The sequence below is a fragment of the Oppia nitens genome, unplaced genomic scaffold (assembly GCF_028296485.1).
Source record: "Oppia nitens isolate AA-2021 unplaced genomic scaffold, nextdenovo-longstitch-racon4-pilon3 scaffold3_pilon_pilon_pilon, whole genome shotgun sequence".
Classification (NCBI taxonomy): domain Eukaryota; kingdom Metazoa; phylum Arthropoda; class Arachnida; order Sarcoptiformes; family Oppiidae; genus Oppia; species Oppia nitens.
This window is the reverse complement of record NW_026533221.1, coordinates 9,213,815-9,240,865: the sequence shown is the minus strand read 5'-3', so window position 1 is coordinate 9,240,865 and position 27,051 is coordinate 9,213,815. Positions and strand designations below refer to the sequence as shown.

Below are 27,051 nucleotides of genomic sequence, written 5' to 3'. Positions count from 1 at the left end.
TCAACCAATTAAATGTTTTAAGTTAAATTATCATTGGGTTCGGCTAATGTTGGAAATGGCACTCTTAGGTGAGTGTTATTAATGATCACATTAAGCAAAGTTGTGTTTTTATTACTAACATTAGCCTTTATCTCATTGATTATCGGTGTTTGAGTTGTTAAATCAGATTCCACTTCGAGTTCGGGTTCTGGTTCGGGTTCGGCCGGTGTTGACCAACGGAGTCCATATTTAAAGAGTCCAGTATGTGTTGGTATTGCGTGTGATCGGGAACGGTATGACTGTCTGAAATTGGACTGTCCATTTCGGTTAGTTAAAATTTTCCATCTGAATAACATCATTCTATCAGCATTACCATCATCACCATTATCTATGATTACAATATTATTATAATATATATATATATATTAAAAATAATAATAATAAATTACAATTATAATTTGTTTTGAGGCAATTGATAAGTGAAAACCACAAAGTTAGCGATGATATAGTTAGCAGATATTTTGTAAACAACATTATTTTGATAATAATATTTTGCTAAAAATTATATTTTAGTAATTTTAAAAACTATAATTAAAATTTATTAAGATTATTAAAATTATTTTGGTTTAAAACTTTAGCTTAGCTCAACTAAAACTTATTAAAACAATTCACACGCAAACATTAACTTTTATATTCAAGTTTATATTATTTTGCACATATCTAATAACAATTTATTTTTAAAATAATTATTTTATCCTGTTTATTTAGTAATTCAATATTTAAGACCATTGAAAATTTTAGTACAAAAATAGATACAAACAATATTTAATAAGTATATAACTTATACTATCAAATACTATCTTAAAAAAACAATTAATTAAAAATATGAAAAATATAAATATTACATTACTAATTTATTGTTAAAAATATATTAGTAATTTGTTTATTTAGAGTATTTTTAACGATTATTTAAATTTTACATAAATATATAAATAAACTATTTTTAATTTTTCTAATGAATACACAAATTGTATAATAAATAAATAAGTTAACTTAATAAATTACTGATATATTATTTTTATAAGTTTAATGTTATTTTTAAATGTTATTTTTTTATGTAAAAATAACACATAAATTATACCTAACAACCTTTGTAAACAATTCGTAAAAATATTTAACATTATGTACAGTAAAATAACGCATTTCACAATAATATCAATAATATATATTGTAAATATACTATAATATATAAAATAAATATTCACAAAAAACAAAAACTTTCTAATATTGATAACAACTATTTAATTGAATAATGTATATATGTTTATCATAGTGTTAAATCTAAATATAAATAATGAAATAATTAAATGATTAATTCATTCATTCATACTCTAATCACATGTAAAATTTCTCACAGATTTGATATTACATGATGTTATTAAAAATGTTTAATTTTGTAAATTGATAGATAAGTATTATGTTTATACGTTACGGTAACATTAGTTTGCTAATTTTTATGTAACAAAATTTTTAAAAATATATAATGACTCATTGTTTTGATTATATAAATTCGCTATACTATAGTTTAATAATTACATTTGAAAATTATAATAAATTACAAATTTTATTTATTCATTAATTTAATTATTCTAAAATTATGATATGTACAATTTTTACATTTTTAAATGAGTTAAAATTTTTTTAAAAATATTACTTTTCACTTTACAAAATGATTATCTACAAAAATGAATTGAATTGTTACTAATAAAAAGTACAAAATAAATTAATTAGTTATAAAAAGTACTTATATTGTTAAATATAATGGATAAAAGTTAATTACTAAATAATATATAATTTACTTTTACACTATATCTACAATAACTTAATGATGATCATAAGTTTTGTAATTATATCAAAATTACTTATAACTTTTTTGCACACGTTTTGGAGCAAACAAAATATCACTTAATAATTAAAAAACACTTTTCTTTTGATGTTAATGTTAATATATATATATAAGAAATTAAATGATTCAGACATAATATACTGTATATTTAATTCAATGATAAACAGCTTACTTTTTATCTCTCTCTCTCTCTCTCTCTCTCTCTTTCCCTTAATCTATCTATTTGTCTATTTATCTACTCTTCCCTTAAACAAGTGGTTACTAAAAGCATTAAAATATATCCGACAAATATGGAGGACAACTGTATGATTGGCTTTAATTTAGTTGCCCTTTCCTTCTGTAATATTTCAAAGAATACGATGTAGAGTATGGTTCCCGAGGCGATGGCACTGAGAAATATAGTCACCGGATTAACTTCATTGTCTTCGGCGTTCATTGTATTTTCTGTAATAACCATTGTTATGATACCAATAGGAGACATAATGGAAAACAGTATCATATTGAAGAGGAACAGTAGAAAGTTAACACATTTTTCATACAGTTCAACACCGACTATAAGTGCCACCAAAAGCTTATGACTGCCAATGGCTATAAACATTGTCCAGATCTCTACTGTATTTGTCTTTACACCGATGGATATGCCATCAAACACCGAGTGTATAGAAAAGGCAAATATAATGACCAATGCATGCAATGCACGTACATATAGTGCATCTGTCTTAACCAAATCGTGCTCATGAGTGTCAATATCACATTTTGCTATATATTTATAAATAAATATTTATACAATCAAACTAATATATAATAATAGTTTTACAAAAAAAAGATTACATACCTTTATGGCATCGGATAGCTATTAGCACCGGCTCTTCATCTTTAGCCACAGGAGTTCCAGTACTGGTGTCTGACTCGACTGTACTGATTACAGATTTTTTGTCAAAATCATAGATTTCCTCTTTTAATTTATCACTCGAGTCGTGATTACCGAGCAATGAGTGCATTAAAACTTCGGCCAAATAAACTCCAAAAAAGCCAATACTAATGGCCAGTTCGAGGTACGGCAGTTTTAATGGTTCCAGTTTTTTCAATATACTGTTCCGATCGGTAAAAATTGAAGTATTTGTGGCTAAATATTTCTCGTAGTTTTCGCGAATCTCTGGCATCATATGGACAAACACCGTAAAGAATAGGACTCCGCCTCCAATTTGAGTCAATATTTGTATATAAAAATTGGACGATAAAACACTTGTCTTATTACGACTATCGTTGGTCGTTATTATCACTGTCTTCGACAATCTCCTTCGGGTCCACATTCGGATCAAATATATGGGAACTGTACCGACCAGTAGAGTCACCAAAAATAAGACTCCGGCGGCCAATAATCGGTCAGCAGTTATGTTCATTGTGTCTTATAGTGTAAAATACAGTAGAGTTGAGTGAAAATGTGATAAATATTTGATTTTACAAAATTATAAATAACTAAAATAATTAATCACTTATTTAAATAACAACTACGAAAGATAAAGTATGTACACTAATGTATAATATAATAACAATATATCAAAAAATGTTTATCAAATTTAATAACTAAGTATTAATAAAAACATTTTAGTTAATATGTGTTTAAATCTTTATTTTTCTTAAAACTTAAATTCCGAGGAATTTCTTGATTTAATTGCAATAAATTTAATGTTAACAACAAATAATTGTATTTATTAAGTATAGCTGGCTTTAGATAATTCAGTCCAACACCAGTTCAGTACATTATTATATTTTCAAAACTTTTTTTTAATAATTTCATAAAGTTATTTGATTGACATAACTATTAATTTTTTTCAATCTTTCATTGACAACATAAACATTTTAGTAGTGATTGATCAGAAAATAACCAAATGGTGTCTCTTTTTATATACAATGATGTATATAGTGATAGTAATATTGATAATGAAAAACCATGGACATGTTTTTGAGTACACAATTTTTTAATTTAAAAAAAATAGTATTAATATAACTAATTTCTCGTTAAAATTGTGAGATTAGATATATAAAAATTGTCATCAAAAATTGTAATAATTATTATAATTATAAATAAATAAAAACCAAATAAAAAATCATATGAAATTTCTCATTATCTATTGAATATTTTATGGATATTTTTTATGTAATATAAAACTCGTAAATGTCAATTGAGTGTCATCTGATTGTATCAGTTATTATATTAAAATCACAAACAAAAGTATGAAATACCTATTATTTAATTAATAGTATATCTCTATTGAGTCTTATAATAATATTATATATACTATTATATATTAACTTAATACTTAATTAATGTTAACTAATATTCTACTTATGGGGTAACATAACTAATAATCAATTTATTATAACACTGTCTGCTAATTAAATCAGTAATTGAGATAAATTATATAAATAACAAATCAATTGACGTGAAAACTTAAGTTGCTCATAAGTTTTAATAAAAAAAAATTTAAAAATTAACATTGTTTAGTTGATAAAATAAAATAATTGAGTTTAATCAGTACATCTATTACTATGTCAGTAGACAAATCAGTTACTTAATAATATAATCAATTAATAGTAGTAAAAACTAATAATTTAATTATACAAAAAATAAAATGTACTGTACTTTTTAACACTCTATGATTATCACTTAATCAACAATTTATAACAAATTTATACATTGCATTGTCAATTGTCACGCGTTTACCTATTATTATCAATAATAATAATAATAATAATCTTATTTTGATGACACTTAATCTCTTCAATTAGTTCAAGCAATTTGCTATAGTATTTACAGTAAATTTCATGTCAAACTGAAAGCAGATACTTAACTGTAATAAAATATCAATAAATTATATCATTTTAATACTGTTTAATTTAATCAGTATTACAATTTGTATTATTTTTAAGATCCTGTTTATTTAATTTTCAGTTACTTAATTAAAGGTAAGGTAACACAATTTTTATATAATTCTAATAAAATCTATTTTTATAATAGAAATATGATAACTCCATCAAATAAAGTAATAATTTTAAAATCATATGATTGCAATATACTGTATATTTTATATAAAAAAAAACTTTTGATTTAAGTCTAATGAACCTAAATTTTATTGAGACAAACTGTTAAGTCTTTAAACTTTTCATTTACCGGTAAAATCCCTCTCCAATGATAATAATTGTCAATAAGTTTATCAAATGATTGAACACACATTTTCAGTGACAATAAAATATATAAATAAGGAAATAATTAATAAAATTCATTAAATAAAAAATTATTTATTTCATAATAATACTAATTACGACATTTAACATAAACAATAACATATTAAATGAATTGGCATTAAATGAATTTTTMGAAATATAAACATTTACATCTAAAAAATCAAGTTTTACTTTAAAGTACTATTTATGTTATAGTAATTTATTTAAATTTTTTAAATTACCAATAAATTTCTAATTATTAATGTAATAATATAGATATAAAAGTAAAAAATCAAATGATATGAATTATTTTGTTTAATGACAAATTAAAAAATATCCCATTAAATTTTATATAGTAATTAAATAGATATTATGATAAAGTGATATTTTATAATAAGAAACAAAAATTAAAATTTAAATAAAATAGTTGTGTTATGAAATGTCAAGATTATGAATGTTATAATTAATAGCGTTTATTGTTTTTGAATCGGATCCTCTCCTGATAAAATTGTATAACAATTTGCGGGCATTTGTGGTTTGCAATACTAGCCGGCACTAAGTCGGCATCGATACCTCCCTGCCATTGAACCAGATACAGGAGCTCACCGTCTATATCAGTATGATATTAATTATAAATAAATGTCAAAAAATTAAGACTATCTGTTCTCAATGTCCATAACAACAATAACAACACAGATATTATAGTAATGGGAGATAAATAACTGAACTTAAAATGCTATAGTATTATAAATAGTATATTAAAGATAATATAATGCATAAAAATTTATTTAGTACCCGTAAATTATTTGATAACATGTTTATGAATAAAAAAATCAAGTGAAACAAATATATACCTTATATTATTCTAATTAATTAAATATACAGTCAGTATGTAGATTATCATACAAATTAGTACAGTATATACTGTATTATATACTCACAAAAATTTGTATTCCTAAATAAATGCCATATATATGAGATATCGGTTATATAATATTATTGTCAAACAAACAAAAATATAATATTAAATAAAGAAATAACTATAAACTTTGTTAATAATTGTTTCAATTCACACGATAACTATTTATTAGATTTAGACTAACACTGAGTCCTAACATTTGAACACTTGTTTAGTATAATTAATTGACTTTAATAACTAATATAGTAACTCATTTGTCTATTATCCTATCATAGGATTACTAGTGTATTGAAAGTATGCTAAACTGGTATACATCACAATGTTATGATCATCATTATGATCACATGTTAATAGTTTTGCAATTAATTAATAAAAAACAATAATATTTATGTGTGAAATGTCTTTAAGACATTGAAGTTACCAAATGTGGCAATTGATTGTAAATTGAGTGGTTGTAATAAAACCATATGTTTTATGTGTGGGACTGATTTATGTATGCCTACCCATTACCGCTAATAACTAACAGTAAAATACAGTTATACTAAATATAAAAATATCTACACACACACACACACACACAGATTTTGCAGAAAATTTTGTGTGTGTAAAAAATAGCTTAATTACAAACATATGTATTACTAATATATTAGTTATTATTTTTAAAAAATTAATAGTACCATACAATTATTGTCTACAGTACTACTGAAATTTAATAATAAATACTTTAAATAATAATTACCAGTAATCAATTGGACTAATTATTTTAGTTAAAAACTAAATGACAATATAATATCCAATGAAATGTTATGGTATATTAATTACTRGCAAACACTAGTATACTTAAATCTATACAAATAGTATTACTAATAATTTGATAGATAAAGTAAATAACATAAAAGATAAATAATATAAAATATATTTTGTTGTTATTATTGACATGTTTTGAGAACAGATCCTAAAAATCATTTGACCACTAATGGCCAAAACGGTAATATATATTATAAAAGTCATACTTAGTTCTGTAATGCCAATGATTTTCTCCGCCTCATAACCCCTGGAAAAGCCAATTGAGTCACGAGTGGTGCGCGACTCACGAGTCGAAGCCGATGCGGCCGTCGATGACTTCTTTGATGACGACTTTGATGTCGACGGCAACGTCTGTAATGACTTAACTGTGGCTTCGTATTCATCAATCAATTCCTGTGGAAAAAAACAATCAATAAAATTGTATACAAAATTAAAAAACAATATCAAAACAGTTTCCTCACCTGACAGTCCAGATTTAGAAGAGCTGTCCATTGGATCAAACAAAGTAACAAATTTATGTCAGATTTACAAGAAATTTCATAATCAAAATCAATTGATACATACGTTCCCACGTGTTGTCATTGTCATCATATCCCTGCCATTTAATCATRTATTCAACTTTGTTGTTTCGGCGTCTCTTATCCACCACTTTCTCGACCACATACTGTCCATCTCCGCCGTCATCGCCTCCGCTCTCGTCCTCATTCACCTCCTCTTCGCCAACAGATTCGCTATCGTCGGCTGTCTTCACCTTTTTCGGTGACTTCGTCCGACTCGATGATTGTCTCTTCTTGCTCTTAGCCATCAATGGTTATTATCAAATCAATTGATAAAAAATATTGTGGACCTAATAGTTTCGGGTCAGTCAGTGGTCACACAAAACGTGTATTTGTTTATTAATATTATTATCGGTAATGAAATCAATAATAAATTGTTTGACTTATTGTTTGCTATAATAAGTAAAACAACACTCAAAGGCTTATATTACCGGTCAAAACAAATGGGCGTAACTCTACCAATAAATGTATGTAAAGTTAACGCCTTTTTAGAAATTATAATATTATTTTCTATTCATATATTTTTTGTCTTGAATTTCGCGCAAAATTTGAATAATTATTATTTGATTGAGAGTTTCGGTAAAAGTAAAAGTCAATTATGACGAGTCAAATGACCATTAGTTTGGATTTACCGAAACCACTGAATCTGATTGACGACAAACTATTTCTCGGTAACATTCAATCGGCGACATCGTGTGATATACTGACCGAACATAAAATCAAACGCGTGTTGTCCGTCATTGAACTACCAATTGAAACAAAATATCCGTTTATTGAGTACTTTCATGTGATAGCAGAGGACGTCGAAGAACAGGATCTGTTGACACATTTTGAGGAGACCCGACAGGTGATAGCTGACGGACATCGCAAAGGTCACAACGTATTAGTCCATTGTATGGCCGGTATTTCTCGAAGCTCTACAGTGGTTACGGCATTCTTGATGAATAAGTACGGAAAGAGTTACTCCGACACCATTGATATGGTTCGCACCAAACGATCGCAGATATACCCAAACGAAGGCTTTCGGAAACAGTTGAAACTTTATGAAGAAATGCGGTTCACATTGAATGCCAATTACAAGAAGTTTAGACGATATCTGATGAGTCAATTGATGACTATTGAAAATATAGAAAAGTATATCAAACGCCGGGATTACGTGGAAAGTCTGGTAAAAGTACAGAGAGGCCAACAGTACGGATGCGCCAAATGTCAGTTCAAGTTATTCGATGAGATCAATGTCGTTGACAATGAAGTACCGAACAAGCAATTGGCGAAAAAATCATTCGCTGATACCAACCAATGGTGTGGCAATCTGTTTGTTGAGCCACAGAAATGGATGTTACCGTTGAAGAATGATAGAGTCAATTGTCCCAAATGTCGACAAACCATCGGCTCTTATAATAATAGTTTTGTCTCATATGACTGCAAATGTCTCAAACATAATGGTTTGTTTGGCATTCAAATCAAAGTTTCTAAAGACTTGTTTAAGTTAGTCGTTTGATTAATAAAATTCTAGTTTTAAGATTTATATCTATAAAAAAATATGAAATTAGTGAAAATTTTATTAATATTCAAATTTACTATTATTGATAGCATTAATAAAAAAATAATTTACACTGTTTTCAAATATTTATAGACTATGTATTTTAATAAAATTTGATAATCATTAAAAAACAATTTCAAACATTTCATTATGAGTTCAGTAATTTAGTAAATTTTAAAATGACATTAAAGTTACTAAACTGAAAATACTAGAAAAGTTATGTCATTAGCTTAAAGCAATTGGTCAGTAATATATATATATATATAAATTGTAACAATTATAGATTAAAATATTTAGTAATAAAAATATTAGTCAATGAATAATATAAAATATTGAACATAAAAAAAATTAAAATTTATAAAATATTAAATGATAAAAAAATGATTTGTTTGGTCAATAAATGTATGGACAGTAAGTTGTTATGGATTATTAAGAGCTAATCCATTTCGTCAGCTTTTCTTTCATTGATTTATCTTCTATTGCCTTCCATTTGATCCGAGATGTGATGATCCGACTCCAGTCGCTGTCCTTTTCGGGCATAAATGCAAACACTTGTGGCTCTAATCGACCCATAAGTAAATCGTTTTTTAACTGTTTGTTCTTATCATCAATAATATAGTCGACACACAGACAACATTGTTGTTGATATAAATTGCGGTCATTTTTTAATATTTTATAAATATTTGCTTCAATACTAAGTGCCAGTGCCTGTGTGTTTAGCGCACCTTTAGGTAAATCATCCGAGTTTAGTGCACATAATAATCGGTGTTTCTCTTGTTGTCTCATAGTGTACACGTTATTCATACGATGTCCGGCACTGTCTAATTTGCCAGATGGCCGACCGCTGCCAATCAAATCAAACTCACTTTCCTTTAATGTACGGCTTTCCAAACGTCTGGCCCGAACCACCCGAATCGGAACTGTTCTCTTTGGTGTGGTTGCCAATTGACTGCCCGGTGCCTGATATGTGTCCTCTACCACACCATTTACCGATTCATTATTGATTTCGATTAAACTCTTGTGACTTATCACTGATTTGTTAACACTTTTAGTTTTATTAAGTTTCCAGACTTTGTGTCGTTTGTTTTCTATCTCTTCCAGCATTTCTCGTTTCAATTTCTGGCTCCGGGATATATATCCATTTGAATTAAAGTTAAAGTCACAAACGGGTGATGACATTATTGTAGTCAAAATATGAGTTATTCAATTAAAACATAAATATAATTTGTAAAACAAAATTTAAACTAATTTAACATATAATAAAAACAATAAACTATATAAAACTATAATATTGGTAATAAGTCATTAAAAGAGTGAATCTAAAATTGAAATGAATATAAATGTAAATTTGTATTTTTATATATTTATTAAATGAAAAAAAATCTAATATTTAAATTATTTTAATTGAATTTATCATAGGGGAAAAAGTATCTATTGGCTATAAATTATAATTTTTTATGATCTAATCATAGACTAAAATATTTATCTATTGCTCACATATCAAATAAAATATACCTAATTGTTAATCAATGTGTTATATGTGAGAATATTTTTAGAAAAATTAATTTCTCTTTAAGTACTATAGTTTGAAATATTTTGTTGTTGTTTTAATGTACTTTTATAAAAAAAATATACAATGAGAAATCAAATGGTAAATAATACATACAATATCTTTAATGAATAATTTTTATTAATATGAGTAAATTCATACAAATTTAAAACTTATAATCAATTTTGAAAACATTTCCAGATTTATTTTTAAGTTTTAATGTATTGACAAATATATTATATTTACAGTTAAATTATATCAAGCAACTTTTGTGATAATCATGATTGAAATCAATGAATATAAATACAATTGTGATGATTATATACTATATAATATACAGTTTTACAATTTAACACAAWTTTCTTTGCTATTTTAGATATAAATATTAATAATACAGTAATAGACTTATACTGAGAGTTCATTTAATATTTAGTAATGTTTAAAAAAAAATTATATAAATTACAAATTTATTATAATTTCTTTAATTGCTTTTCAAAACCTATAGTATTGATTGCTATTTTTTTTGTTCATATCTTTTTGCGGCAAATATTAATTTAATTGAAGCCATCGGTGAGCTATAATTTGATGAATAGTAGGTCTGTATATAGGATTGATGACAACCATACATTGTATGAGCTGACAAAACTCATAGGTTGTTAGTCTGAGACGGCCCTCTTCAACCATATGGTTTACCACAGTTTGATCGGTAATACTGTTGATGATGTCTCTGATTTCGTTGTGCTTCCGGTTTCCACCCAACGATTCACAGACGGCGAGTCCCAAACACCAGATGTCAATGGGAAATGTCTGAATTGGTGTCTGCGATACAAGAGTTCGCGATTCCGGTGCCATATACCTGATTGTTCCGGTAAAACCAAACACCTGTTGTGCAATTCGGGACAAACCATAATCGCACAGTTTGTAAGTTCGCTCACCATTACTGTCAATATATAGAATATTCTCAATTTTAATATCCAAATGTGCGACACCTTTGCTGTGTAAATACCTGAGCCCTTGACACACTTGTTTGAACCATACCCTGGCATCAGTTTCGCTTAGTGTCCCCCCATTCATAAGTTGTTGTAGACTACCGGTGCATAATTCCATAAAATGCAAATGTCTGACAAATGGAAACTCTGTCCGCTTATCGATAATGTTAAACACTTCTTCCGATCGGACAATATTTGGATGAACTAAATGTTTGTGAATAGTGTACTCTCTGAGCATTTCATTGACCGCTTCATAAGGTGTCCGATTCCTGGCGTATCTCTGCAATGAAATTATTTTACAGGCGATCTCTTTATCTGTATAGTTGGACATTCCTTGTCTGTTTGACAAAAGTCTACTACATTTGACTTTCCATATACTGGCGAAACCACCGGAACCTATCATTTCAATAAAATTAATGCCATTCTCTTCAGCTATTCTCACCTCATCCACCARCAACGGTAGATCTTTAGGTATTAATACCTTATATTGGTCWCCAACATCCGACCATTGCTGCCATTTGTCCAATAAATCATTCAAATTTGGATATATTTCTGAAATTGGTGGTTCACTGCCAGATGCCTGTTCCCTACTTTGTGTTGATTGATCTGTAGTTGGAGTGGGTCCTGTTGACGATCGGGTAACATTGAAACGTCCAGTTGTTTGTGATGACTGATTTGACACTCGGGTCACATTAAATCTACCTGAGCCAGACATACCGTATGCTTGAAATATAGATAACAATATAAATTAAAAAATATTTTATCAATATTTCTAAAATAATAAAAAAATCAATTGTTGCTTAAAATACAATTAAAATTATATCTATTAATACAACAATAAAAACATAAGTTAACAAAATGTGTGAGTCATCAAACACGACACTATCATCTACCACACCACAGATTAGTGATATTGAAATATGTTTGGTGTGTTGTCGCCCACTGTCCGATCCGGCACTTACCTCAACGTGCAGACATCAGTTTTGTTTTGAATGTCTCAATGAGTGGTCGACTGAACACTATCAGTGCCCACTGTGTCGACGCATATATGGTTATATGATTTGCGAGAGTCACGATCCTAAACAAATTGAATACATACCGATTGGCTATTGTGGACCAATTATGGTGCCCAAAGAGGAACGTGATCTGCTGGAGGAAGCAGAGGATCGATATCAGGCTATAAGTCATACTTTGGCGCGACTCAAACACAGAAATCCAATCAACAAAAGTGAAGCCAAAAAGACTGTTAAGTCCATTGAAATGCTGGAAAAGTTGGAAATAGAAAGCAAAGCATTGCTTAAGAAACGCCAAAAACAAAAGGAAAGAGCTTTAAGAAGATCCAAACGTGAAGACAATAGGCGTATAATTAGTGATATCAATGAACAGACGACAACAACAGGTCACAGAAGAGGTCGGAGTCGGAGTCGAAATAGAGAGTGAAAATGATATATCGATATATGTGACACAAAAGTGTGACAAAACAATACAATAGGATTTATAGGAATTATATTGAAAATCAATTAAAGATAGTGTAATAATTTTATCGCATTACTATAGTTAGTAATTAATATAAATCGTAAATTTATTATATAGTATATGATCAGTATATTAATGGTAATATATGATAATCTCAACATATCATACAATTCAAATTACGATCTCATTGGATGTATGTGTTGTCTGACAAGTGTATGACTTTGTGATGGATCCACTAAATCGCGGTATTGAGAATAATTGTTCAAATCTTTGTCTGCCATTTCTGATCCATAGATGTCAATCATTGTCTGTGTCGGTCCTATCACTCTAAGATTATTTGACCACCACTGCATCAAACAATCATTAAGTTAGTCTAAATTTGACATTTCATTACATGACATAAATCAAATACTAGCTTTAAATTTAAATATGTTTTCCATATTTTGTGTCTCAAATTATTTCAAGTAATTAAATTATTTTTGTTTGTTTGTTAAAAGTTAGTAAATTAAATCTAAGGAATAGATTAGATTAAAATAAAGTCAAATATATTTACTTTTTGTATATCCATTATATGTCTACATTAGTATTGGGAATCACTTACTGTATGACACAGTCTTTATCCTGTTTTCCGGGACCCGAACCCTTACCGCCTGCTCTTCGGTTTCTTTGTTGTTCTAATACCTGTTGTCTCCACTCAATGTACTCTCTTTGTTCTCTATCTTCTTCAGTCTCTTCGAGATTATATTCTGGCATTTCTTGTTGCTGTTGATCACTAAACTGTCTACTTCTTGGTCTGAAACTTGATTCTTCTTCTTGTTGATCGGCGTACGGATCAAATTGTCTCTGATTTCTGATTTGCATTTCTTTTTGAAAACGTCGGTCCAATTCATTCAATTGTCTACTCATTGGTTCACTTTCATCATCAGATGTCTCACCAATTGTACCGATTGGTAAAAACTTAATATTTGGATCAGCTGACGGAAGACTTGATCTTTGTTTAGCCAATCGTCGTCTATAAGCTCTTCGGTCGACAATGCCTTGTGGTAATTGATCGTTGACCAAAAAGGCGCGTTGAAAGCGTTGTATTTTTTTGACCATTTCCTGATCTTCGACACTCTGTCCGTATTGAGTCCATGGAAATATCATACGATTACTGGCGGCCTTCTGATTGGTGTGCGATATATCGGCCATATTTCGGTAGCTTTTGTATGTTTCTAACTCTTCCTTTGGTAAAACACTCAAACGAGATGCAAATGCCTGTTCTCGAGGACTGTAATAATCAGTCGATTTGTTTTCTATTTGATCGATATTGAGATTATCGAGACTTGAAGATCGAAGTCGTTGGCTATTCCATGGCATACCGTAATCCAATCGACCGGTTGGCATGAGATTAGATTTTTTTCTTTTTCCCATACCTTTGATCCGACGATTCACTTCATTGACTGACGACAAATCTGACATACTTTGACTGCGCGTCATTCGTGGCCTAAAAGAGTCATTTTCAGAAAGTTTATCAAATGATAAATTTTGTTGATATCTACCATTAATTTTACTGAATCCCATTTTTGCTAACTCACTCTGTTTGCGATCTGTTTTACTCATTTGTGGTTTTATGATATTAATCGTACGTTTCCTAAATCTTTCGGCCAATATATCAGAAGCACATCTATTGGGCGCAACTTTAAACCTTTGGGAGTCGTTTTTGATATCATTTTCAATTAATTCAATATTTGGTTCACCTGTTATTGGGTTTTGATATCGCTGAACAATTTCTGGTAACTGATCACTGGGTCGCGTGAAACTCCATTTTCCGGGTTCTGGTGCACCACTACTACCACCACTACTTGATAATTGACTTCCAAATGCTTGTAGTGCTCGGGGTGGCAGTGAATCCAGTGGTATTGCTAATGGCAATTGACTACGAGTTGATTGTCTGTCTGTTGAAGTACTAAATTTAGTGGGACTTTGAGGTGGAGTATAATATGGAGGACTTTGCGGTGGCGTATGGTATGGAGGACTAGGAGATGGAGAACGGTTTGGAGAACTTGGAGGTGTTGTTCTGTTTCGAGAACTTGTAATTTCATTTCTTGGTATTTTTGATTGATTCTCATTTTTATTACCATTTGATGCCATATTTTTTGTTATTTTCTAATTTTAGATGTATTTCTTTCGGACAAATTATGATTGAAATGAGTTTTCAATTTTATTTTAGTTTTTAAAGAATTTTTAGTTTTAATCTAAAAATCTTATTTTAATATTTTTTATACAACAATATCAACAATTCAAATTAATTCAAATTTTCATTAAAATCACAAAAGAACAGACATTAAAATCAAGATTACAAAGACAACAGCATCTAATCCCAGAAATAGATGAGAAAAGGGAACAATCAGACCAAACAATGAATTACAGTTGTAAGACAAATACCAATACCAATGATACCGATATCAGTGATGAGACAATTTAGACAATACTTGTTATATGAATTATTTTATTCAGGCCTTGTATTCAATACCGGACTTTCGATACAATCTCAATATCAATGGCACTAAACCTCTTCATTTGGCGCTTAAAAACCTTTTTGATTCAATGGCCGCCAAATCGGATCAAACAAATTCTGGGATATATTAACAAATTACACGAATCAGTTCAAAGACAGACAAATAATGGCAAACAATTGACAGATAATAGATAGCGTCGGCCTAATAGAAAGTCTGGAACAGTTTGTGGACATAACCTATTTTGTTATAATGTTTTTCGGACAACTCAAGTCTATACCTGAAACCAATGATGACATTGACATTAATACATGTCTTAAAGAGTATACCGATGTCGAGGTACTCGACAATGACTCGATGCCCACTTGTGAGACGTGTCAGTCAAAGAGGAAGTCATTCAAGTCATTATCATTTTCCCGAATCCCTCCAATTCTTATCATTCAACTCAAGAAGTTTGTCAATGACGGCAACAAAATATCAAAAGCCGTTACAATTAACAGTCAACTTGTAATCAAAAGCCACAACTATTATTTGTTTGATGACGAAGTGGTACATTGTCTCATCAGATGCTTATATATTGTTTAACCGATTGAACCCGAGTGCCCTATTAATAGGTTTGATGGCTACTATTGTCTATGGTGTAGGAACTTCTAGTGATGTTTGCGATGAAACTATTGCGAGTATGGCTTTTGTGTCTATTCCTCGACATATCTATTGGATATTACAAACAATTAAAAATAATAGCAATACTTAATAAATATCAATGTTTTAAAAACTAAATAAATCAGTAAACTTAATAAACTATATTATGTACAGTAAAGTTAAATTATTAATGTTATTATTTTATAATTTATTATTATAATAGTTTTACTTAGATAATCAGAAATATATTTATTAATAAAATATTATTTATAATATTTAATAAATAAGCAAAAAAAAAAATAAAAAAAATAGTTTTAGTCTTATAGGTTTGATTGATAACAAATAAATTAAATTTTAAGTACTAAATAAACACAGTTTTTATTTTTTAAATAACTACAAGTTGACATTTATTAAGTATTGCTATTGTTTTTAATTGTTTGTAATATCCAATTGATATGTCGAGGAATGGACACAAAAGCCATACTCGCAATAGTTTCATCGCAAACATCACTAGAAGTTCCTACACCATAGACAATAGTAGCCATCAAACCTATTAATATGGCACGAGTTCGGGCACTATCTATATACTGGACCAAACCTGCACCCGAATCACCCTTAATTATATTTAGGTATAATTATTAATTTTAACAAATTTATTATTTGTAACATATAATAGTCACATAAATACTAACCGAACAAACCCGGGTATCGGGATTTGTATGACCTCCTGATGAACACATCATTTCTCTATCATAACAACCGATTTGTCGGGTCAATGCAATGTCTGCTTTTTGTAACCTATCTGACAGTTGATTGGTCGATACCAATCCCCAACCAAACACTGTTGCCGTATCGTAATGTCTGTTAAATGGTTTATCACCCGTAGGAAGACACACACCATTGATTAAGTAATGGCTGCTATAGATTGTAGTATTCATATCGCTATTCATTTTATACAATGCAATGTCGGCTTCTCGTGATTTACGCCAATCCATTGTAAAGTTTGGATGAATAAACATGTCTTTCTTATGGACCCAACCCATGACATCTCTGTTAGGACCGGCTCGCACTCGACTCCAACTATATTCAATAGTTTTGGTTTCATTGCTAATATTATGAACAATAAATTATTATTWATTTATTAAATCTATAATTAATATACAATTAAAAACTAGTGAACTTATAACTAACTCATAATTACAATGGGCTGAAGTAATTATCCAACGCTTATTGATCAATATACCGGTGCACTGGTAGTAATGTTGGCTAAAGAGATGGTATGTAGTGAGTACAACTGTCCATGGTGATTCAGCAAATTCAGCGTCCAATCCCTTATAAATTTTAGTATCAATATTTGGCCGACCATTCCATTGAAACGATCCGAAAATATCGTCAATTGTTATATTTGTATAAACTCTATGTTTAAAACATTTGATCGGATAACTTATCATAACATTTGTCGGCACATATCTGAGCCCACAGTTTCTATCGCCTACACCATTGTTTTGATCCCATTTAACAAATAGTGACAAAACAACTGATGGCAAAACAATTAGCATTAATAATATCATATTTGTTTTATATTTACAGTCCCATAAAATATACAAAAAATGTTTATCAGATTATTATAAACTTTATTCAACAGATTAAATAATATATGATTGTATTTTATATAAACTAATATAGGATTTCATATTTCATTGATTGTATTTTAAAAATCGTTTAATGGGTATTACAGTATGCTTTGTAGTTATAAGTTGTAACTTACAACACGTGAAACAATACATAATACAGTATTATAATTTATAATAATGTATTAAACTCAACAATATTATAAAATTATGTCATTTTTATTAGTTGTAAAACTAATTAGATAATAGCATCGACTGCTAGAGAAAAAACGTTTTTAAGCAGTCGAAAACAGTCGAGTTTTAAGATAGTCTATATCTTTATAATCATAAACTGATAAAATAAAAATGTATCGATTATTACATCAAAATACTGAATATTCTGAATAACTAATTATTTTTTTACAAATTTTATTTACAATAAAGCATTAATTATTTTATATAGAATTATGTAATAAAGTTTAATATAAAATTCTTCAATTAAAAATATTTGAGATTTTGTTAAATAAAATTTAAAATATTAAAACTATTTTATACTGTTGTACTATTTTAGTATATGTGTATTTTAAATATATATTATATATATACATTTGTAAATAATACTATAAATGTAAATAGAATATGCTGTAAGTATATAATTGCAACAATGTAATTTTTTAAATAATAATTTAATTTGATAAAATGTAATAAATAATGATATTAAATAAATTTTTATTTATGTTAACTAATGCTAAGATATGTAATTAATGAATAGAATTATATGAATTAATTAAAAAATTTTCAATAGTTTTTTCAATTAGTTAATTTAGTAGGAAATGTTACTTAAATAAATTGATGGGCATATTATTGTATAATAATTATTAATTAAATATTTAAAAAAAACTTTATGTTCAAAACAATTTATCAGAAAATATAACAAGTAATATACAGTAATCTATTAAACATTAAAAATATTACATTAATTTTTAAAAATAAAAACTACTATTTTTGTCGAAATTGTATTACACAGACAACTAAAACAACTGTTCTTTTCAGTCTTATATTTATATTTAGTTATTGATTGACATTAATGCCAGATCTTTGTCCTCTAATATGTCTGTCCATCAATTGCTGATGTGTTTGTTGGTGTTCCTGTTGTCCTCGTATTTGTTGCTCTGGTAGTTGCGGTTGTTGTTGGAGTTGAACACCAAATCGCTGTATTTGTTGACCCAAATGTTGTCTCATTTGTCGATATAGTCCCGAATCGGACAGTTTATAGCGACGCTCGACCTCAACACCGATAAACACACCGAACACGAGTGCGATCGTCGAGAACAGCATAATCTATGACTCAGTTTTTGTTTATAGAGAACAGGTATCTAAACAGTTATGCTTTTATTTTGATAAAGTTATTATAATAGCTTTGAGATTTAAAAAATAGATTATAACAATTTATAACAATTAGCAAAATAATGTTATATAAAAATACAATTTTAAATAACGTACACTTTATTTATTATTAAGTTAATTATACTTAAACTTTAAACGCGATTTAAACAATTGATTATTTATAAAAATTTTAATTCATTTAATTTCTAACTTTGTTAGCTCTGGAGAGACAAAAATGCTTGATTTCATGACAAAAGTTTTATAGATTATTAGTTTAATTTATTAAATAAACAAAATTATAGCTAAAATTTTTATTAATTTATTTGCATATAATTTATTAATAAGAGTTTGTTTTATAAATTATTATAGTTTAGATTATGTTAAATCCAATAAACGGGTATTTGTTTCGCTACTTTAGGTTTTATATTGTTGTCTTGTTATACACTTTTTTATATTATCTTTAGTTATAATTAGCCAAAATTGTAAACAAATGCTATCTATTGAATATTCAATATCTTATTATTTTATTTTTCTGTAAATTTTTATTAAATTAAGAAACGATTAAATAAAATATACTGAATTATATATTTTTAAAAAACAATTTATATCAATGCAATATTTTATTTTTTAATAAAWTTTTTTTTAATGAATATTTAATACAAAAACAACTCACTGTTTGTACGATACTTATCAATACTATGATAACAAACCATATATTTTACAAGACATTCTCAAATTATATTCAAATATCTATTTTATTAATCCAACAATTTTCAGTAACATTAAAAATTAAGTTTTTTAATAAAAAAATACATTGATTGAGTTTAACTAGAGTTGAATTAAAGTTTAAGATAAAAAATAGTTCATTTAGTAATTTTAATTAAAAGCGATTACACAGACAAAAAGTATATAATTATTATTTATATATTGAACTTTACATTCATTATAAAAAGTAATTAATTGAGTGATACATACTTATATAACTAAGGTATTAATTAGGGATCACTATGTAATGCAATTTAAATCATCATAAATGTCAAAATGTTAGTCAAAACTTAATTAAAAATAAACTAAATATATTATAATCAAAATTTTAATAATGTATACAATTTATAGATTTATTTATGGCTTAAATGTTATTATTTTGTGGTCATATATAGTCGTATGTCAACAACAAAACGATGACTCTTATGATATGGATTTGTTTGAAATAAAAACCAATTCATCGATGGGTTACAACAAATGGGTATATCCTAAGTCTCAATGTATGAAATAAATAAAATTATTTTTAAACTTTAATTACATTTATTTAACTTAAATTTCTACTGAATTTTATTTAATCTATTTTATATTTTATTATTATTAACCCAGTACCAATTGTTGTAAACACAAGTATGTATTTAGTTAATTTTGGATCAATTGATGAACCTAAAGCTGTAAGTATTAACAAAAAAAATAAAATAAAAGTAATAATAAATTAAATTTCATTTCATTTATAGGAGTATACCATTCAATTGATTTTACGATTTGAATGGTTAGATGARAGATTGAAATTACAAACAAACAAACTGTTAGTTTTAGAGGGCGGACAATACCACTTGAGCCGTATTTGGTCGCCGTCTATACATATGCCCAGTAATAAAGATCCCGATGTCCTGCAAGCAAATGATAGGAATCCAGTACTGACTCGCATATCATCTGATGGCAGGATATTGGTTAGCAAACGGTACTTATTTTTATAATAATAGTAAATTAATGTCATTAGCAAATTAATTTGGGATAAAATGTTTTTTTACACAATCAGTATTGTTTTGAATGGGTTGAGTGAAATGGATTTCACATTTTATCCATTGGATAAACAGTATTGTGATATTGCTATAGAGTCCAGTGAGTAGTATCCTTGTGCTTAAAAATATAGTACAGTATCTATAAAACTACTAAACTATTCATTAGATGAGTTGTCCGAYACATATCTGCGTTTTCAGTGGACAGATGACCACCCGTTTGATATGTCCAACGATTTCAATTGGAATGGCTTTGTCTTCGAGGGTTACAATTTAAAGCAAATTAAATCATCTTATAGCCAAACGGGAACATTTAGCAAATTGGTGGCCACTTTTATGCTACGGCGCGAGTTTGGCCAATTCATTCTCGATATATATGTACCATCTATTGTGTTTGTGGTCAGTTCGTGGACATCATTCTGGGTGGACRTATCGGCAGCACCAGCCCGGGCAACACTAGGACTAACACCTATGTTAACATTGGTTACGAGTGCCAAAACAGCGCGCGACAAACTGCCGAGTGTTTCCTATATACACGCATTAGATATATGGATCCTAATGTGCACCTGTATGTTGTGTCCGCTTTTACTTCTAAGCAAATAATAATTGACTTTACATTTAGTTTTTATATTTGCATCACTTGTGGAGTACGCGACGGTTAACTATATTTATCACAAAGACTTACGAAAGCCATTCAAAACACCAAAACCATCAAAACAATTGTCGCAAAAATCAGATACTCATAGAAATAACATACAAACCATAACAAAGGGACTGTTGTCTAGCAATTTAAGTGTCAATTCATTGAATAGTAGTTTTGAGTCAACTTGTCTTAGCAAAAATGAGTCGTCAAATAAGGTATTGTCTAAATAACTATTTTTTATTGTAATAATAATATTAGTTTATATTTCTATCGTACCATATATTGAAATAAAAGGCACAATCAAGTCCTATATCCCTGTTTGCCAATAATGAGTCTAAGATAATCAATGGCAGCGACGGTGGCATAGAATTAATTGTACCGAACATTAGGACTGATAATGAATCGGTATTTTTTCGAGAGGACTCACACCAGTCAATAGAAAATGTAAGTCCAGTGAAAACCTGTAAATCATCACAAGATATGGCCTATGATATCGATCGCATGTGTCGTTACATATTTCCCATTAGTTTTTTACTAATAATTATCATTTATTGGGTTACACTTATTCTGATGACATAAATAGTTAAATAAAATCTTTTAATTACTAAAAACGGAATAAACTGTATGCTATTTTGCAAAATTTATATTTAATTTATAATATTTTAGTATTCTATCATAATTAAATCTATTATTATTATTAAAGTTTTAAAATATTTATGCACTTTAATTGCACTTAAACATTTTCTTAGTAAACACTGCAATCATTAAAATATTAATTTTGTGATAAGTTATATTACAAATTATACGATATATGCTATATATATATATATATCCACTATATATTCTGTATTTTTTATCGAGAATTTTGCAATCATTACAAATTGATATAAATTTTACTATACAATTGAAATATTAAAAAAAATTATACAGTAATAGTTTTAGTGTGCAGTATACCTGTACAGTATATTAACATGATATAATATTTTATATAAGGTATGTGCATAGTTGACATTTTGAAATGTATTTTTATGATACTAAATATAAATTAAAATTATATAATCAAAGAAATCTACCGATAGTTAAATGTGCACTTTAAACAAAATTAAATATAAAATAATTATTTTACAATCGTTTATACGGATACTTATTTAAAAATATGTTACAGTATTGAAAATAACTAGCATACATACTAAATGTGAAAAATTGTATGATAATAAATAAATTGATGCCATATAATAAAACAAACAAACAGATAAAATTTTCACATAATTTATCACAAGAATATTTATTTATTTTTTAAAGTTTAGAAACTTTATTACATTTAATAAAATATCTTATTTATGAAAAAAATATTGAATATATAGTTTAAGTAAAATTGTATACATAATACAACAACAATAACAAACAAACATATATTACATATGTAATAGTTAATGGTTAGATAAGTGCTGGTAATTAATAAATTAAAATCCATTAGTATGGAGGTGTCCATCGTGTTGATCACACGGACAAAAAGCACAGAAATGTGCGGCCGACCACTCTTCGTGTGCGTCCCTAATATTTTTGATGAGCTCCCGATACTCGTCGTGAGCTATTTTGGTGAGCCTATCATAATAGGGTAGTTCCCGACGCAAACGGTTAAACCAGCCCCAGATGTTTGAGAAGGAACTCAGATCAAACTCGACAGCAATTTCCAGTAGTGTTACGTTTGCCAACAATGATATGTCAGCTATGGTTAGGGTATCGCCCGCCACATAGTCTTTGTTAATTAAAAATATCTCCAAAAATGTTAGTGAATCGGTTAACTCAAGAAATTTATCGCTCCGGGAGGCACTGTATTCGTTTGGTAACTAATCAATAAAGTCAAGCAGGTCATTTTAAAAAAAACTCAAGTAGTACTGTTATAAAAWATATATATATACTAACCGTGAATTCAAAGTGTGCTGATATAACTGCGTGGCTCAATGTTTTCAGGTCAAAGTTCAACAGTCTGTCCACAGTTGCTCGCATTTGTGGATCTTTTGGGTAGAGTGGAGAGTCAGGTGCATACTTATTGCACAGGTATTGCATAATTGCCCGGCTCTCCCATAATACAAATCCATTGTCATTTAGGGCCGGAACAGTATGGCATGGATTTATCTAATTTATATATATTTTAATAATATATTAAATAGTTTATATTATATTGAACGCTATTAATATTGTATGCAATATAATTATTTATAAAACATAATTTTAAAATTATTTCTAATTATTTGTATCAATGCATTAATTAAACTTAAATGTACCAATAATTACATAACATTATATTGATTTATAACTTATCATAAAATAGTGATCATAAAAAGTTTATTAACTCTAACTATACGACTCAATACAACTCATTAATGTAACTATTACTACAGGGTATTTAAATTGTTTTTAGTCGACTTATTATATTATTAAGTAATTGACAATACCTTAAGTATTATGATTAGTATTTACATTAAAAACAAAACAACTAAATTTTGGAAACTAATATAATTACGTAATTCTGTTACCATTTATTAAGTTATTTATACTGCCTTATACTGTATTAACTTTGTTTTATATAAAGTAAGGTATTATTAAGTATAATTTTGATGAATAAATCATATGATAGTTCATCATTCATTAAACATCTATCAATTTTAGTACAATACTGCACATAATGTAATATTTATCATATAATCATTCAATTGTTTTTTCTGTTCAATTGATATAAGTGATAACGTTTTATAAAAAATTATTTAGTGTTTTAAATGATTAACTGACATATAAAATAAATGTATCCAGGTAAATAATAATAGTCGATAACACAAAACTTTTTTAATGTCAATGAAGTTCAAAATAAATAATAAATAAATAATTATGAAAAAAATATTTAGCTATTAATCAATAATTTATAAAACTTACTTTTTTATACTCATCTGTTTGCGTGTCAATGTATGGTCTAATATATATCTCATTCAACGGTATATTGAGATGTGTGGCCAACATCTTGACAGCCCTACAATACGGACTGATTCTTGATGTATAAAAGTCAATCTTATGGGCACCGGTATGATGGCTATGAGCTATAGAAGCTACAGAAGCAGCAGCATTGCCAACATTAGTAAAATTGGCATCAATTTCATACAAATATCCGTTTGTATTGGCCATCAAACTATTAGCACTACTGTTAGGAACATTATTTAAATAATTACCGTTCATTTTGCATGCATTAACTCATAAACTGAATTAAAAACTACTATTTGATAATAAATATTTGCTTAATATCAATATTTTGGATGAAAACAACTTTATTGAATATCATTTATAAAAAAATTATAAAAAATTACTTTATCCGTGTGCAGTATATTATATGTATAAGCAAATATAAATTAATAATAAAATGATATTTATATTAAACTATGAACCTAAATAATAGAAAAATAATTTTTATATATACATGTATACATGTATATATTTATACCATGGTGATTATCGTGTTATATTAAATTATCAACTATCAACATTAGATATGACAAAAAATAATTAACATTGGTAAAATAAAGTTGATGATATTTTTAAAAAAAGTATACACAGTATATTATACAGAATAGTATATTTACTAAAATAAAGTGCAATAAATTATTTGTATAGATTGTATTTTATTTATTCAATTAATTTGTATTAATCACTAATAAAATAATGAATTCAATGTTATATTGATAATTTGAGTAATTCAATGTTTTATATATTAATAATTTCAGTGATAATGACAGAAAGTTAATTCAATAACACTTAAATAATCATATAGTTTAACACAATAACATTATACTGTATACTGTATAGTAATTGCCTTGTATTTCTAAATAAATATTTATTATTTAGTGTATAACATTAATTGATTCAAAACTTATTTGAATTTATGACTAACTGTGCTTATGTTTGTTGACCAACCCAGGGGTGATTGAATACCTGATCGATGTCCGGTCGTTGTTGTGGATCTACTCTAGTCATCCATAAAATCAATTGACTTACCTGTTGACTGATACTCCAAACTTGGTTAACATTGTCGTGTGTTTGTCCCTCATTGTCTCGAATAGCTTTAACCAATTGACGAGCTTTGGCCCTACCGGACAATGTTTCTGTCAATACCAAACCTAAAGTAAAGATATCGATTGGTTTAGATAAAGACATTTTTTTAGTCAACCCAATTACCTCTGGAGCCGCATACAGACGTGTGCCGACAGTACCAAACACTTGACCAACGGTTTGTGGATCATATTTCTTGGAAACACCAAAGTCACCCAATTTGAATGTCAGTTGAGGTGTTTGTCTATACATAACATTGTGAATCTTGAGATCCAAATGAACAATGTTTTTGTGGTGTAGATATTGCAAACCCGATGCATAGTCTTGAAAGGCATTTCGGGCCTCATTTTCGTTGAGCTTTTTGTTGGGATGATCTCCAAGATATTTCTTGAGGTCGCCGTCGCACAGTTCCATCAGTTGTATGCACCGGCAAAATGGGAAACCAGTTGTAATATCGTGAACATAGAACAAGTGTTCACTTTTAACAATATTTGGATGTTTGAGAGACACATGTAGTTGTGCTTCGTGTAGAAGCGAATCAACCGCTGACCGGACATCACTTCCCGGTTCGTGAAATTTAATCAATGATAGTATTTTGCAGGCCATGTCCACCTCAACATAGTTACCCTGGTCATCTTTTATAAGCCTCTCGGCGGTAACCTTCCAGACCTTTGCGTAACCTCCGTGTCCGAGCAGTTCTTTGAAAGTGAAGCCGTGGCTCTCGATATAGACGAGCTCTTCAGTAGGCAGTGGGACATCTGTCGGTATAGGGTCCGCATACTGATCGCCCACTATTGACCAGTCAGTGTAATAATGGTGCCATTCGGCTGGTCCATGCAATGGTAAATCATTATATTGACCATAACATGCCCTTTCACCCCTAGTCGTAGTGGGAAAGTTATAGTCATCGATGGGATATTTAGGTCTCGGGTATAATCTTCTATTCGAATAACGAGTATCAATACCATAACGTCTATGTCTTGATCGCATATCACTCAATGGATCCCTAATACCACCTCTCGTATGTTTATAACTTTCCTTTCCAGCATCGGTGGCAAGTTTTTTTATATAATCTAAGTATTCACGAGTCGGTATAATTGGCGGAGGAGTAATGGGTCGAGAAGGTGTCTTTATAGRCGTTGGTGTAGGTATTGGTGGCCGTGGATCAGGTCTATTCATTTGCTCCGAGAAAGCATTAGATCGTCGCCTGAATTCATTGTCCCAAACATTGTAGAGATCATTAATGAATGCATTAGATCGGGGCCTATAGTCTGTCGGCGGTTCAACCACTTCCTCAGTAATAGCATCTGTTCTCGTTGTGTTATAAACTGATGAAGTGCTAGCATCGGGATCACCACTGAAAGCGCTGGAACGTGATCTGTAAGCCATTATCTCTGACTAAAACCGCTGTTTTAATGATAGTATTGTTATTTTGAT

General features: G+C 28.6%; 8 protein-coding genes across 10 annotated transcripts; 2 read left to right on the top strand and 6 right to left on the bottom strand.

Annotated features, from left to right (window-relative positions):
* Nucleotides 1-1,923: 1,923 nt before the first annotated feature.
* LOC128957452 (zinc transporter ZIP3-like) lies at nucleotides 1,924-6,141 on the bottom strand. Of its 2 annotated transcripts, XM_054303216.1 has the most exons (3): nucleotides 6,055-6,141; nucleotides 2,721-3,293; nucleotides 1,924-2,644 (listed from the first exon to the last, which is right to left on the bottom strand). In XM_054303216.1, exons 2-3 carry the CDS (start codon nucleotides 3,286-3,288, stop codon nucleotides 2,121-2,123), a joined length of 1,092 nt encoding a protein of 363 aa, XP_054159191.1. In that variant the 5' UTR covers nucleotides 3,289-3,293; nucleotides 6,055-6,141; the 3' UTR covers nucleotides 1,924-2,120. The 2 variants fall into 2 exon arrangements, with proteins under 2 accessions (XP_054159191.1, XP_054159190.1); XM_054303215.1 differs by lacking the exon at nucleotides 6,055-6,141 and having other exon boundaries at nucleotides 2,721-3,325.
* LOC128957453 (chromobox protein homolog 3-like) lies at nucleotides 5,544-7,849 on the bottom strand. Its single transcript, XM_054303217.1, has 4 exons — nucleotides 7,404-7,849; nucleotides 7,301-7,323; nucleotides 7,046-7,232; nucleotides 5,544-5,722 (listed from the first exon to the last, which is right to left on the bottom strand). The coding sequence occupies exons 1-4, from the start codon at nucleotides 7,642-7,644 to the stop codon at nucleotides 5,577-5,579; spliced, it is 597 nt and encodes a 198-aa protein (XP_054159192.1). The 5' UTR covers nucleotides 7,645-7,849; the 3' UTR covers nucleotides 5,544-5,576.
* Nucleotides 7,850-7,956: 107 nt separating this feature from the next.
* Nucleotides 7,957-8,897, top strand: LOC128958186 (uncharacterized). The gene has a single exon (XM_054304001.1). It carries the CDS (start codon nucleotides 7,995-7,997, stop codon nucleotides 8,895-8,897), a length of 903 nt encoding a protein of 300 aa, XP_054159976.1. The 5' UTR covers nucleotides 7,957-7,994.
* A 2,140-nt stretch (nucleotides 8,898-11,037) lies between these two features.
* On the bottom strand, nucleotides 11,038-12,192 carry LOC128958185 (uncharacterized). The gene has a single exon (XM_054304000.1). The coding sequence runs from the start codon at nucleotides 12,190-12,192 to the stop codon at nucleotides 11,038-11,040; it is 1,155 nt and encodes a 384-aa protein (XP_054159975.1).
* Nucleotides 12,193-16,503: 4,311 nt separating this feature from the next.
* LOC128958184 (kallikrein-1E2-like) lies at nucleotides 16,504-17,664 on the bottom strand. The gene is made up of 3 exons (XM_054303998.1): nucleotides 17,285-17,664; nucleotides 16,786-17,200; nucleotides 16,504-16,707 (listed from the first exon to the last, which is right to left on the bottom strand). Exons 1-3 carry the CDS (start codon nucleotides 17,662-17,664, stop codon nucleotides 16,504-16,506), a joined length of 999 nt encoding a protein of 332 aa, XP_054159973.1.
* Nucleotides 17,665-20,122: 2,458 nt separating this feature from the next.
* Nucleotides 20,123-22,095, top strand: LOC128958183 (glycine receptor subunit alpha-2-like). The gene is made up of 8 exons (XM_054303997.1): nucleotides 20,123-20,132; nucleotides 20,250-20,354; nucleotides 20,461-20,525; nucleotides 20,589-20,815; nucleotides 20,894-20,976; nucleotides 21,043-21,441; nucleotides 21,496-21,731; nucleotides 21,811-22,095. The coding sequence occupies exons 1-8, from the start codon at nucleotides 20,123-20,125 to the stop codon at nucleotides 22,093-22,095; spliced, it is 1,410 nt and encodes a 469-aa protein (XP_054159972.1).
* An 861-nt stretch (nucleotides 22,096-22,956) lies between these two features.
* Nucleotides 22,957-24,794, bottom strand: LOC128958617 (glutathione S-transferase 1-like). Its single transcript, XM_054304504.1, has 3 exons — nucleotides 24,451-24,794; nucleotides 23,443-23,655; nucleotides 22,957-23,366 (listed from the first exon to the last, which is right to left on the bottom strand). Exons 1-3 carry the CDS (start codon nucleotides 24,745-24,747, stop codon nucleotides 22,980-22,982), a joined length of 897 nt encoding a protein of 298 aa, XP_054160479.1. The 5' UTR covers nucleotides 24,748-24,794; the 3' UTR covers nucleotides 22,957-22,979.
* Nucleotides 24,795-25,415: 621 nt separating this feature from the next.
* On the bottom strand, nucleotides 25,416-27,019 carry LOC128957727 (ribosomal protein S6 kinase alpha-2-like). 2 transcript variants are annotated; one of them, XM_054303538.1, is made up of 2 exons: nucleotides 25,741-27,019; nucleotides 25,654-25,682 (listed from the first exon to the last, which is right to left on the bottom strand). In XM_054303538.1, exons 1-2 carry the CDS (start codon nucleotides 27,001-27,003, stop codon nucleotides 25,671-25,673), a joined length of 1,275 nt encoding a protein of 424 aa, XP_054159513.1. In that variant the 5' UTR covers nucleotides 27,004-27,019; the 3' UTR covers nucleotides 25,654-25,670. The 2 variants fall into 2 exon arrangements, with proteins under 2 accessions (XP_054159512.1, XP_054159513.1); XM_054303537.1 differs by having other exon boundaries at nucleotides 25,416-27,019.
* Between the last annotated feature and the right edge of the window lie 32 nt (nucleotides 27,020-27,051).